This window comes from Sycon ciliatum, chromosome 1, assembly GCF_964019385.1.
Source record: "Sycon ciliatum chromosome 1, ocSycCili1.1, whole genome shotgun sequence".
NCBI classification, from domain to species: Eukaryota; Metazoa; Porifera; class Calcarea; order Leucosolenida; family Sycettidae; genus Sycon; species Sycon ciliatum.
Genome location: NC_088643.1, coordinates 94,887,803 through 94,902,203, shown reverse-complemented (window position 1 = coordinate 94,902,203; position 14,401 = coordinate 94,887,803). Strand labels below are relative to the sequence as shown.

Here is a 14,401-nt window from a genome sequence, read left to right as displayed (position 1 = left end):
ACTTATGTAATGGATCCTAAATTTGCGTGACGTCACCAGCAACGCATTGGTGCTTTAGGATCACAAGGTATCATCAAGTAAGTCGCTCTTCAACACAGCAACCAACCCCATGATGTACAGGCTGGCTGCGTCCGGTACTCAATCACAACACACGGGTTGCATGCATCCCAAGGCCCAATAACTCTGAACATAGAACGTTGAGCTCCTGCATGCAATCAATTTTAAAAGGAATGGTGCTGACTGTGTTTCGTTATTCTGTCTTTTGAAATGGAGAAAATTAATAGGTCTGATGATTGCACTGTGATGCATGAAACTGAGTTACAATCTCGTACCTTTCTGTCCCCTGTTTGACTGAAAAGGAGAAATAAATAGCTGCTACATGTATTTATAATAAATCCTGGACTTGGAGGTGTGAGAAAGATGCAAGAAAGTAGCGAGTGCATCTAATGACTATACTTTGAAAGCAGCTGTAATCTTGCGAAGCAAGCAGTGAGAGCAGGTACATGTCGACTGGACGCTGATGCTGCATGCGTAGAATGATGTTGACCACTATTAAAAAAATGTAACTCCATGATTTATATAATAAGAGGATTGGTCATAGCTCAGCTATTATAAAAAATAAATAATTGTGGTAGTTCTACCCGTGCTGCGCATGCACGTTTTTCCAAGAAGTTGCTGGAATCACAAATAAATACTTTGTAATGACTGCGCTGGGCATGAGCTGAGAGATAATTGCCGTACGCCGTAGTCTCAGAGTGCACAATGCAGTTCTGCCACGTGCACGAGAACCAGCTGCTGTTTTCTACAAGAGCGAGGAGAACTGACTGCCACACAAGTCAAACCTGGACGGCCTGCTAGTGATTTCAGTACAGTCACTGCCTAGCCCAATGTGAAGCCGGAGAGTTTGCAGTGTACCTTGTAGCTGGTGATCCACAGACTTGCTCACTACCCTGTGTCAACATGACCAGGATCGGGAGTACATGTACAGTGCATGCGACGACGGTAGAAAACCATAATCGTGCTGTAGACTATGCTGTCGGTCCCTGTCACAGTAACCATGGTAACATACCCATTGATCTCTGCGGTTTGTTCAAGTGCAGGATCCATGATGTCCACACTAGCTGCTCACACTGCGGCACTGGTCTAGATCTCGGTTTCTTGGCTGCCGGTAGAATTGTCAGTATCTTGGTTATCATCGTCACACAGGCTGTTATCCATAACTTGGTGATAGGGATATTGCAATGCCCTTCCTTGACCTACACACTTGTTTCTCCTGCAGAGTGGCAAAGCATAGGGATAAACGTATTGATCTAATTTACTAATGCAGAATGCCGGTACACACCACTGGGGCCAGGGACAGGTAGCATGGAGTGCACTGAGACTTTACTTTGTAACCTACTTACCCATATCATGCAGACCAGGGAGTACTAAATGAAGAGATTTTTAATCGTTTTAGTACTCCCTGGTGCAGACTCACATCACAAACATCAAACTGGCAAGAGAGGTGGCATATAATACGAGGAGGGGAGACAGACAGAAAGAAAGAGACAGACAGACAGAGAGAGATAGCCAGAGGCAGACAGAGACGTGGGTCATCCCGCGTACGTCAGTTTGCCCCTAGCCTCGTGACCAATACATACCACATCCAACGCAGTCTGTCCAGCAGAGGCACAGCGATTATTGCCAATACCGTGGCGATGATTGCCGCAAAGAAATTCCCGTACGAGAAGTGACCCTGGAAATGTATATTGTAACACCACAGATACATGTAGACTTTACTCCACCCGACATATCCACGGAGGAGCACACACATTGTACCATTACAAACAATCAGTGAATTACACAAAACTCAAATTACATGCATGCTGTCAATGTCAGCTTGTAATACACTCTAACAAAGTGGCCACCAATGCACATCATATTAGTAATACTATACTGCCACTGGTGCTGGGAAGTTTACGTGCAGCATAGCGAATGAGAGTGTGCTGAGCATTCATGTACCTTTCTAAGACACTGGTATCCCCGATAGCCTGGCCGGCATTCACACCTACGAAATCCTGCACCGAGACACATCAAGTCACACAGCACATGTCACATACACTCAAATACAGTTGTGGCCAAAGAAATCCGACTGCCAGTACATGCAGGCAACGGCATAGCAAAGCAAGCTAAGAACAGACAAGGCGCGTACGACTCGTACTTGGCTTCATGGTTGTGTAGCACCAGTCACCGACCCAATATGGGGAGAAGAATTTCTTTGGCCCCAAATGCTGTGTACATGTACTAATAGTACTTCGAAGCACTAGCCCAACATAGGCCACCTAATAGCTTGTGTGGGTCATGCACATCCAGTCAAAACAGCACCTACAAGTACATTGTACACTTTTGTCCAGTCTGTTCAGCAGTATTGCCAGACGGTCACGGTAGCAACATGCTTGAAGTGGATCGGAACTGGAATACAACATGACAGCTAGAAACCGTGACTATCGCCACTTCATCACACCACATACCAGGTCCGTTTGGTACACAGTCTGAGGTTGCGGAGCATTGTGACTGGTTCCCAAGGTACACTAGAGCTGTGAGGAAAGCAAACACAGAATGCCAGAATGTTGAAGAGACACCACAACAGCAGCATGACCTCAGTGTGTTTTATTCAGTACAAGTTCACTGCAACAGCACACAGTGGCATTACGACATGTGACATGGTGATATCAAGTCATGTGACACTGTGGTATCAAGTCATGGGACACTGTGGGGTCAAGTCACATGACACTGTGGTATTAAGTCATGTGACACTCTGACATCATGCCACGTGACACTCTGACATCATGCCACGTGACACAATGGCATTGCATCATGTGTTACCGCATGATGCACTCACCTCCTTGTAGAGAACAGGCTGATACTGGTTCACTACAGACAGTAACTGTGCTGTTGTCGATCACCTGTTTCCATGTTCCATTCGGTCCAGGGCATTGGGTATCAGCGGGCAATACCCTATTCAACAGGCCATGATGTCACATGCACAGGCATGAACAACAGCAGGTAAGAGATGATAACGGCGTGACAAGTAACTGCTATAGCTCAACAAAATCAACCATTTAGTTTTCATCGGGTGGAAAGCCATCCATAGTAACGACTGTCATCGGCTAACACCATGTGTTCTCAGTTTCAGAAAGTCTGCAGCAGCTATTCCGGCTGCACCGTTGCATCACAGACTCCAATTCTGAGTGATGCAGCTACATATAATTCGTGTTACCGGTATGCAACACCAACCACCCCACAGGCAAGCAAACAGCCAGCAAGTACACAGCTACCATGATGACATGGCACAGGACACACGGCACACCCCGCGGTACAAACGCTGGATATGTCCCATAGTGACATGGCAACTTAGCAGCTAGCGAAAACGTCTGTGTGCGCAAGCTATCAGCTACTGGTAGCGTACATGTGCATGCCTGCATTGTACATGTACTAGTACTGTTGCCAGCTCCACTAGGCCGACAGTTTCCCCACAAGGAACAGCATTTGAACACTAGGTGATGGAGCAAAATGAAACGGAATAACTTACAGGTATTCAAGTGAGGCAAGACCTTTTAGTAGTAGAAACTCAGCCGGTACATTGGACTCAGCAGTAAAGTTACCACCGAAAGTGATTCCATTGGTAGTGTTGGACACGTCTCTGTTGCACGCATGCACGCGCGCACACACACACACACACACACACACACACACACACACACACACACACACACACACACGCACGCACACACCACCACATAGCGGGTGATACCAACAGTCAATTCCAGTACACACTAGCAGCATATCACTTGTACGGATATGTATGTGTGTACGCGTGTGTGCACGTACGTTTATGTCCGTGTGTATATATGCATGTGTATGTGTGTACGTGTGCGTATGGAAGGGGGAGGGGTATCTGTCACCGACACGGAGCGGTCCAACAACTGTCCATGAAGCGCATGTCATGTACATATCCAGAAACTGAACACATGGCTTTGCAGCAACGGCCGGGTAGGGGAAGCTCCCACAGTATATCAACACACCAAGAAGAATCACCACAACACGCAGTGTTTTCCCTACTGCAGTGTTTTCCCTAGCAAGTTCCTAACCTGCTTACAGGTATATTCTAATTGTATAAGTAACAGACTGTCACACCCTCAGATCACACCCTCAGATCACACCCTCAGATCACACCCCGGCCAGTGGGGCAGGCGTCGTCTAAGCTTATGTCCATACACATATGCCCAAAGGCTTGCGTCCACTCCGGGGACGCCGCACACAACGTATGGAAGGAAAACACCAGCGAAAGCTGCGTCACAGTGTACTGGTACGGTAACGTTATACTAGTATGCATCACTGTGTGTAGTGCAGAGCTTCTCACATCCACTGCACGGTTTGTGGTATTCGCAGCCATTGCTGCTGATCAGCATTCACCGTAGCGGAGCAGCCATTCAAGTCCATTCTACAGGCAACATAAGAATATCAGGCACATTGATCACTAAATCATGCCACGGTGGTCTAGCAATGGTAACAGCCTTTCAGAACCTTTAAAAAGTCAAAATATAGTCTCCGGGTTCACCAGGTCCAAAATTGCTGCCACAGAGTATCCCCCAATCCCCAATGAATGGTGCAAGATCAGCCGTACAGCCTGGGTCACAGTGTCAGTGGCGACCACACTATCCGACTAACAATGCGGTGCAACCGTTTGATTGGTACATGTAATAATTCTATTAACTGACAAGCAATCACTTCAGTTCAGGGCCTTCTTCCATCAAGTCCATATTAGATTCACTCACTGTGTCCAGATAAGGGTGTCAGCCCAGGCTAGTTCTTCAGTTTCGGTGTTGCCGGTGCAGGCCATGCTTTACCCTAGGCCACAGTCTACCAAAGTCACCATTGCATCCGTGATTGCTACAGGTCATCGTGTGCAGAACCCTGATCTTTCACGGTAAGTTGTTAGCGCGCCCGAATGCTATGGTATGAAGTACCATTATCATACACTTTGTACAGTCTTGGTCACTAGGCTATGGGATTCACAATAGGGCTTGAAAGTGCTACGTCACAGCATAGCAACAATTTCAAAAATTGGATCCACTTGGATCCAGTTTTTGTATGGATCCAAGCACATTTCAAGCCGTCTTACTCACAGCAAGGTGATGTAACCAGTGAAGCTGACTGATTTGGCTAGTGGGGGCGGGGTTACAATTGGTGGCGAAGTAAAAGTCACCCCTGCATACGACATGAGTGGGTTGCTATGCACCCACATACTGAGGCAATAGCAAAGTCACAGCCTTAGTGGATCCAAAATAGAAATCTGACGTCAACTTACTACTCCCTGGCCGTTTTTGACGTCATCACTTGCCAGCCCTATTACTGGTCTCACCCGTCCCAGCTTCCCCATTCGCTCATTCACCCAGTGGTGACATTCATACACAATGACATCACAGCACTCATGAAGAGATGGCTGCAGTCTTCTAACTCATAGCGCATCACTACAGGGTCCATAGTACTGTCGGTCGCCGAAGAAATGGAGGGGGGGGGGGGGGGGGAGGGGGTTAGCCTCCTACAAAGTGTAGACCGTTTCTTATTTTCATGAACTACAGTCTACAGTAAGCTGCACCGTTTAGCCACCATGCCTATACATTGGTATGCTGGGACTGGTGAAATTCTAGCCTGCTCGTTCTTCAGCGCTTCTTTCTTCGGCGCCCGACAGTACTGTAGCGCATTTGTCTTTCTCCAGTCTCAGTATGTCGCTCAGTTTCATGATACTCCACTGAGCCAGTGATTACACTACTAACTACTTGTACAAACTACAATTTAGTACAAACATGTCTAGGCCAGGGCTAGAGGTCTCATCTCTATGCGTGCACAATGTCAATGTAGCGTTATGCCAGAAGCATGCACATGATCATGATGTCCGTGACATACACTGATGATTACTCCGTTAGTGCAGTGCAAGTGCCTTTGGGCTCACCCAATCACAGAAGTGCCGTTCTCAACGCAACATCTACCGATCTGCGACAGAGACTGGTGGTGTCTCGATCGTTGAGCAACTGGCGGAAAGCATCGATCGCTGAAAAACACACTCACTGAGCGAGGATCCACACAGCCTGGAATACCCGTGCATACCGCCTTGAAAGACGAATAGGACATATCACGAAGTGCACCGGTCGTCGAACTAGCTGCTGTTGCCATCAAAGAAAACAGCACGCTAGCTACAGCTAACACAGCCCAGCTACTGAACAAACCCAGCGGCACAAACAAACTTTTCAGCATTATGGAAAGATGGTGGTAAATTTTTAATTCCACGAAGTCAGTGACAAGTGCACAGACACACACACACCCCATCACTTGCTACTGCTGGTAACAGTAAGCCAACACACCATCTTCTCACAAGGAAAGCTGACAAACTAACCAAACAAAGTAATTGGTTTCAGTTTTTGGCACAAGCAAGTCAATCTACACTATCCATTCTCTTTTTTGTTTGTCCAAGTCGTCAAGGCCATGTACGGTCATAACATAGCAGCTGTAACCTGGTAACCGCGCAAGCTAGCGGCGCTAGCTAGCTAGCTAGCCAGTACGTAGATCTGCGTGCGCCCTATGCCATACGCATATATGGCACATAATGCATGCACGTGCACAGCGCATGCAGAGCCCTCTTTTTTCGTAATTTTTTAACCGGATTTTTGGAGTTTTGCGAAAATCCCGGTGGCACGTGGATGGATCATTCAATCAATGATTCATATTTAAATTTTTATCATGCCAATCATGGTCATTCATGGATCATGGACTGGACTGGAGACTGTAACCAGGTAACTGGATCATGGACTGAGGTCGAGTTGGCCCTGGCCTGCCGGCCTGGGGAGTTGCCTGCCATGACGTCAAAAACATGTAAATGGCGCTTATCACCATGACGCCCAACCAGAAATAACCGCATTGGGAACATACAAAACAAGTGACTGACATGATCACAAAATTGAATCTAAACTAACGTTACTTTTAGGCTAAAGTTGTACTTTGTGAACTGGAAAGTGAAAACTTCTCTAATTTTCATCGGGGAACGCTTTGGGTATGGAGGAAGCGGTCTAGGTGAAAAGAAGTATATTGTGCTTCGCAGCTTTGGCTTGGTCCCAAGACTACCATCATGGATCACCAGGTAAAATTTCAAAACACCCATACCGCGATGGTGTTGTGGCAGTGCAAAGAACTGAATTAGTTTTCGTCTTTGGCTCATATATTTTTTTAGCATTTGGCGCAACTGGAGGCCCTATGTGATCAACTTTATCAATCGCCAGATGGGGAGACTCGAGCATCCGCGGAGAAGGCACTTAATTCCTTCACCCAGGCTTCCGACCTTGCTGAAAAATGCCAGTTCGTCTTCAACAATTCATCGGTATGATCAACTTTCTCAAGCTTTGAGAATTTATTTGCCAATTATTTAAATTCTCCTGCGTATTGCAGTACACGCTGTACATGTACAGAACAACAGGGACAATCAAGGCTTGTTAAGTACGAAGAATATAAAATTATCAGAAGGGTCTGTAATCTGAGTTAAGCGTGAAGTCTATTCATGCAGCCGGAACTGGTCCCCACATTAAAATTATTTTAGAATCAATTTAAAATCAGCACTGCTTTGTGTGGAGGGGCACGTAGCAGACTCACAGTCATAGATTATTTCAAGTAGGGAGTCGGCACATAATTTGTTGTGCTTGTACATGTACTTGAGAGAGGAGGTTCTGAGGATGTTATTCCCTTGTTGGCATATATGAGACAGACTGGAGTGCTGTATTTACTGGCCAGATATTTACCACACCCTGATCTGGACACTATCCCTCTGCACTGGCTATGCCTCTCCCCCCCCCCCCCCCCCCCGACAGCTAACACGTGAGCATTTGTTTGGCCAGTTACTGTAGTTCACTGATGATGGCCGGTAACGGACAAGTTTGTAATTTCTCTTTAGCTGTTTCTGGTACAGTGTTGGGTGTGCAGGCAGTGTAGTCAGAGCAAATAGAGAGTACCTAGTCCTAGGTCGGGATAATGTGTGTGTGTGTGTGTGTGTGTGTGTGTGTGTGTGTGTGTGTGTGTGTGTGTGTGTGTGTGTGTGTGCATGTGTATTTCAAGTCATCCAGCATGGATGCATACTTCTAGCTGGAGTCCTGTTTGTTATCTTCCATGTTATTAGAACCCATTTGCTCTTCTTGTGTCGTCGACGGCATTGACTAAGCTGGTCTCCGAGGAGACCAACACTCTCACCATTGACCAGCGCCTGGGCCTCAGTAAGCATATTCCAATTGTATTCTGGACTGGCAGTGTTATTGGAAACTAGGTTGTGTCACATGTGCTTCTAGGGCTGGAGCGGGTTGGGGTTTGGTCGGGTAACGGGTTGGGGTATTTCTATCCGGGTAGCACGGGTATCCTATCGGGTATTTTTTGACATACCCTTATGTCGCGTATAAAAGCCGTGCTTATTCCTGTAAAAGCCGATGTCAGGGCTAGGCTTCTATTCGAAGCACGTATCTCTATGTATGTCAGTACTAAAACCAGGCTACCCGATGACACCGTATGTGCTTTCTTGAAATCAAGTTGACGACGTCTTTGCTCACTCTGTACATGAAACTCAGAGTGACAACAGACTGCTGGACAGCTGCTGCCCTTTGTCTGTGCTGACTCATTCAATACATGCCATGTGGAATACTACACAATGAAATCCGCGTGGCGGGGACTAGAGCAGTTATGCAAAACTTCACATAATCTTTCGTGGCTAGGCTTGCGAGTACTGTATAGCAGGAAATTTTCGGACAAAGCCGAATTTCGACCTTTCGTACGGATTTTATTTTCGTACAGTGCTGCATGCTAAATGCACGTGTTCGCATGTGGTACGCATGTATAGTATACATAACTGCACAGGATCTAGGAACAAATTTTAGTATGGAATTAATTTTAGTACAAAAGAGGCCGTGTACGAAATCGTACGAAAATAAATTCAGTCTGAAAATTTCCTGCTATACAGTATTTGGTTATGTTCGTGCGAAGTTGGTGTTCTGCATGATTTTCGCTCCAAGGAATCGCGCTCTTGTTTGTAAAGTGGTCTTGATTAGATCGAATAGTTTAAAAAATTGTTGTCAGTGGCGGCATCCGGAGACGAGAGCTCTCTTACTAAGAGTGCGTTCTAAAATCCTCTCGGAAATGTTCGAGACTCTCCGAGCGGTGAGTCATCACGCGCTGTTTTGACTTGAAGCGTGTTTCGTTCACCTGTGCTGTGTCGCTCCGCCCTTGCAGGGAACTATGTTCTGCAGTTCCTGTACAGCAACACGAAAATTCCCCAGTATGTGCTGCAGTCGTTCACCAAGGTAAGAACACCTGTACTAGCACCATCACAGTGTGATGGCACTCTTGTGACCTGCACCCAATCACAGTGTGGTGGCACTCTTGTGACCTGCACCACACCAAGCCTATGACACTCTTGTGACCTGCACCCCACCAAGCCTATGACACTCTTGCGACCCGCACCCCACCAAGCCTTTGCCTTGGAAGGAGTTACATGCTGTAATAAGTAATAATTGTATGCATTTCGAGGTAGAAATAGTGACTTCGACGCTAATTTTATAGGAAAGTTGCTTGGTCCCCATTGTTTATAATATCTGCTAAATCACTGGTGTTGTGAGAGAGCAGAGAGATATTGTTTCTTCCACCTCGAGCGTGAAAGCACTGGATTTTCTCACAACAGAGTAGTGCACTACACGTGCATGTCTGTTCATTCTGTATGTCTCGAGCGCTGTGCTTATACAGCCATGCTGGAGGTTGGATGCTGCTAGCAGCATTTGGTTCCCTTTTTCTCTCTCGTTGACTTTTCTCTCTCGTTGACTTTTCTCTCTCGTTGACTTTTCTCTCTTCTGTATGTGCTTATAGTTGGTATCTCGTATTACGAAACTTGGCTGGATGGGCAATATTGACGGTCACTACGTTTTCCGCAATGTCGTTGAAGAAGTGAAGAAGTTCCTTCAGGTAGGGTATGCTAGTGGTGGCATGTGAGAGTATGCAGCACACATTGCTTGCTTTGTGCGCATGCATTTGCGAATGTTGCCTGGTCTGTGTCTTCAGGAAAATGTGCGTATTTCACAGTACAGTCAACTTCGCTAATAACGACTGCGGATATAACGACAATTCGCGAATAAGGACAGAATTTCCGTGCCCAGAGCTAGGCCCCCACGTAATATGCCGGCATTTTTTTGAGCATTTTCGGTACAATCCGCGAACCCAGCACTATGGGCTCGTGATGCAGCATTTTGGGGGAAACGAAGCACTTGGCCGTTGTGTATCAAAATTGAGAGAAGAAAAACTTCCCAAACAAGAACGTCACTTCCGCATTCCGTGGGTTAGCTTCTTGTTGTTTATGAATTGAAAATATGGTTTTGACCAGGGAGTCGTAAAATACCGGTATTTTCTGACTTCCTGGTTTTGACGGCGTGTGCTGAGGATTACAAAAAAGTGAGCATATTCCGAGCATTTTCGGCAAGGTTTGGGAGCATTTTCAGCAAGGTTTACGAGAATTTTCCAAAAGCATTTTCGGCAAAATTTCGGGCATATTACGCCGGGCCCTACCCAGAGCAAAGTCCCATCTAACTGTACATATAATGAGACTTTGGGTATAAGGACACTTCGCGAATAAGGACACTTTTCTGATGCCCCGCCGAGTGTCGTTATACGCAAAGTTGACTGTACATGTACTTGCAAGTCTGTGTCTTTGTCTTTGTCTGTGCGGCTGTGTGCCCTATGTTCATGTGCTCCTATGCATTGCTCTTTCTATACCTTACACAGTGGTGTGTAGCTGGAATCGGTCACAGTCCGAGTCGTGTATGACTGTGTGCGCAAACCAGCATTCTATATTCACACTGGTGTGTGTGTGTGTGTGTGTGTGTGTGTGTGTGTGTGTGTGTGTGTGTGTGTATGCGTGTGTGTGTGTGTGCGCGTGTCTGTGTATCTCCGTGTGTCTGTGTGTGTATGCTTTATGCTTACGCAGGGAGATGGCGACCAAGGTGTTGTGGGGATCAAGATCGTCTCTGAGATTGTTGCGGAGATGACTGTGGTGAGTCTAAGTTATCTGTGTTGACACACTACTACACACTACACACTACACACCCACCACTTTATCATCAGTACTGTGTGATGATTGGCTCAAGGCCATGCAACTCACTATGCACTGTGGCTTGCTTGAGGAAGGACAGTAGACGGTGTATTGTACACTGACACTCTATCAAATGTATCAGGGTGCAGTTCATACTATCCTGGCCACAGTACCATGTCGTGGAATCTGATACGATCCACGAGGTATGCATGTGTATCTTACAACTGTCATTCATGGAACAAGTTGCTGAAGTATCCATCCACAGAACAAGGTACTGAGGTTGCTGGAAGGTAGTGAAGTACCCTTCTTTCATTTTTGTCAGTTGATTCATCTTCTCATCTTGTCTTCCAGTCGTGATAGTGGAACCTCACCTTTTGATCTATCAATATAATCACACCTAATTTTGTCACCTCCACCTCCACCTTCACCTTCAGCTCCACAGTTTTCAAACTGGCTCGAGTACTTGATTTGTAATTGTTGATTTTGTGTGTGTGTGTTTGTTGTGTGCCATGACCTTGTTCAGCCGGAATGCTTTCGCCTGTCATCCCGTTTTCGCAAGGTAAGATATTTCCGTGGTGCAAGGCCAGTTTGTGTTGTAAGTGTGTAGACCTGTATACGTATTAATTACGTATACAACACATGCTTTCCAATTACGTGAACACAACATAGGGAGCAAATCTCCATTGCCTGTCACAAGTTGTAGACATTCCTTTGTAGTGCATTGGACCTTTCTAGGCAGTCAAAGCAGCGACAGATTGACATCTTAGAGAGTGAGAGTGGCAGCAGCTACGTAGTGAAGCCAGAAATACACAGCATATTTTGGGGTGGACAGTACTGCAATGTCGAAACAGTGATAACGTTCGCATATATTTCTTCTGCACTCTCCGAGGTGCCAGTGTTTCACTGCTCTGACCACCTAGAAAGCTAGGTAAAGGAACTTGTTTGTTTCTTTCTGCTCGTATCACCAATGTACCTTTCGGAGTATACATATCCAAGATGTAACTGTTAGCTAAGGTTCTCTGACCTTTGCTATCCCTTTTAACCCTTTCCGGGTTTATGACGAGTATACTCGTCATGCAGACCCCATCGCGTCTGGGCTATGACGAGTACACTCGCACTATACTGTTTGTACAGTCCACGTACCGTACGCACTGATAGATCACTGTACAAACAGCCATAACTCTGGAACGGATCATCGCATCGCGAAGATCTATAGCTCATTGGAACGGTCTTGGAAAGGGCTTTCCAGAGGTGTTTTCGGTGTGGCGATAGCTCAACAAATGATCGAGCGGCGATAAATTGAACGCGCAATTTCGATCTGAACATTTTTTCTTACTTTCTGTCTGGCGATATTTTTGCGACTTTCAAGTCATTCAAGGGGATTTTCCAATGATGTGTGAAAGGCAGCATGACGTATGAGTACATCATTTGAATCGCTTGAATCTCACGAGCTCGATGCAGTTTGAATCGTAGTTCTACGTTGAGTATGAGCCCCAAACCGAAGGAAATAGTTGAGCGTGGTCTTGATGCCAAACTGGCGCACGGCAGGGACACTGTTGGCGAGGCTAGGGGCGTCCTTGAGGTGCTGTATGCTCTGAAAGTACGTGGAAGATGACGAGCAGGCAAGGAGCTTTCCAGTAAGCCATAAGTTTTGAAAATCCGTTGAGAAAAAAAATGTTGTGACAATTTGTTTGTTGCTATCTCCACTACTGATGCACTGAATTTCAGTGCCCAGACGTAGTAAATGCACTGTGACCCTGAAAGGGTTAAAGTGTTTCCCCAGACCTCTTTGGTGTGTTTTCTGAGCACGTGTTCATTGTCATTGTACTCCATAAGGCCACCGCCGTCATGTACACATTTGAACAGGCTCTCACGTATGATTGTCTCTTCATTGTGAATCTTCCTAACTATTCACGTGCCCTGCTCCTGTTTTGAGTGTGATTGTATAGTAACTGTGTGTAACTTTGTGCTCTGTGTTCAGGTCTGTAATTCCTTTCGTGACGAGTGTCTACTGGAGATCTACGTACTGGCGATTACAGCCTTGAAAGGTGTAAGTATAGCATGACATGCATAGTGCATAGTGCATACACAGACTTGTGTTCTCTGCTGGCATCCTGGTGGCTGTAGGTGATGATGCTCTTGCTGCTGCTGCTGCTGCTGCATCATTGTGGGTACTAGTAGCTGTGGACCACAGTACAATGGGACAGTGATGGCATTGGTTGCACTACCAAGGACAACAATAGTAGCCCACTCGTCCATGAAATTGGCCTGAATTCATCAAATGTTTCACATAATTATGTTATGGGAAGCCCTGTCAATATTTCGAAGTGCTTTTTTGTTGTTTGCAGGCCGCCGGAAAGTTTGATTCAAGCTCTGCGCCCAACGCAATAAACAATGAAGCAGTGGTACGTCTGCATTGGTTTGCTTCTTTGCTTTGACTGTTTCTTTTCTTGCCTTCTGTTTACTTGTTTTTCGGTCTATTTTAAATTGTATGTTTGCTCGTGTCTTGGTACTTGTATGCCATTTTCGATTTTGCTCCTCACCAGCTGTGTGTCTGTGTGTCTGTGTCTTTGTCTGTGTCTGTGCCTGTCTGGGTCCATGTGCATGCATGCCTGTTTGTTTATTGTTCAGAGGGTGTTTATTCAGCAGCTGCTGGTGTTGATTCACGGCTGTCTAAATTATGACTTCATTGGCTGTTCAATTGATGAATCACTGGATGAATATGCTACTGTCGCAGTGCCTGGTAGCTGGAGGGATTGTAAGTACATGTAGGGACAACAGCCACATAGCTAGAGTATGCAATTCTCTATCACACGGACATAGCTAGACTATGCAATTCTCTATCACATGGACATAGCTAAAGTAGGCACCTCTCTATCACATGGACATAGCTAAAGTAGGCACCTCTCTATCACATGGCCATAGCTAAAGTAGGCACCTCTCTATCACACGGACATAGCTAAAGTAGGCACCTCTCTATCACACGGACATAGCTAAAGTAGGCACCTCTCTATCACACGGACATAGCTAAAGTAGGCACCTCTCTATCACACGGACATAGCTAAAGTAGGCACCTCTCTATCACATGGACATAGCTAAAGTAGGCACCTCTCTATCACACGGACATAGCTAAAGTAGGCACCTCTCTATCACACGGACATAGCTAAAGTAGGCACCTCTCTATCACACGGACATAGCTAAAGTAGGCACCTCTCTATCACATGGACATACAAGTAGCTAGAGGATGCAACTCTC

At 46.0% G+C, this 14,401-nt stretch overlaps 2 protein-coding genes across 2 annotated transcripts in view; one reads left to right on the top strand and one right to left on the bottom strand.

Annotated features, from left to right (window-relative positions):
- Window positions 1–197: 197 nt before the first annotated feature.
- Window positions 198–6,495, bottom strand: LOC135806613 (all-trans retinoic acid-induced differentiation factor-like). Its single transcript, XM_065320818.1, has 8 exons — window positions 5,996–6,495; window positions 4,403–4,483; window positions 3,572–3,682; window positions 2,882–2,997; window positions 2,511–2,576; window positions 2,002–2,057; window positions 1,641–1,735; window positions 198–1,273 (listed from the first exon to the last, which is right to left on the bottom strand). The coding sequence occupies exons 1-8, from the start codon at window positions 6,367–6,369 to the stop codon at window positions 1,144–1,146; spliced, it is 1,029 nt and encodes a 342-aa protein (XP_065176890.1). The 5' UTR covers window positions 6,370–6,495; the 3' UTR covers window positions 198–1,143.
- A 514-nt stretch (window positions 6,496–7,009) lies between these two features.
- Window positions 7,010–14,401, top strand: part of LOC135806612 (exportin-7-like) — a 38,566-nt gene continuing 31,174 nt past the window's right edge. Inside the window, exons 1-10 of the mRNA XM_065320817.1 lie at window positions 7,010–7,177; window positions 7,268–7,414; window positions 8,204–8,297; window positions 9,301–9,371; window positions 9,931–10,026; window positions 11,042–11,107; window positions 11,670–11,705; window positions 13,128–13,196; window positions 13,495–13,551; window positions 13,778–13,904. Coding sequence (XP_065176889.1) covers window positions 7,166–7,177; window positions 7,268–7,414; window positions 8,204–8,297; window positions 9,301–9,371; window positions 9,931–10,026; window positions 11,042–11,107; window positions 11,670–11,705; window positions 13,128–13,196; window positions 13,495–13,551; window positions 13,778–13,904 — 775 coding nt within the window. The 5' untranslated portion in view covers window positions 7,010–7,165. The remainder of the gene's footprint in view (window positions 7,178–7,267; window positions 7,415–8,203; window positions 8,298–9,300; window positions 9,372–9,930; window positions 10,027–11,041; window positions 11,108–11,669; window positions 11,706–13,127; window positions 13,197–13,494; window positions 13,552–13,777; window positions 13,905–14,401) is intronic.

What these genes read in the sequence shown, in the direction of transcription:
- LOC135806613 (XM_065320818.1), bottom strand. Translation starts at nt 6,369, where the DNA reads ATGGGGTGTGTGTGTGTCTGTGCACTTGTCACTGACTTCGTGGAATTA. An exon ending in AGCCTGTTCTCTACAAGGAG is followed by an intron (nt 2,577 to 2,881) that starts GTGAGTGCATCA and finishes CTTTCCTCACAG; the next exon opens with CTCTAGTGTACCTTGGGAAC. An exon ending in CTGTGTACCAAACGGACCTG is followed by an intron (nt 2,058 to 2,510) that starts GTATGTGGTGTG and finishes GTCTCGGTGCAG; the next exon opens with GATTTCGTAGGTGTGAATGC.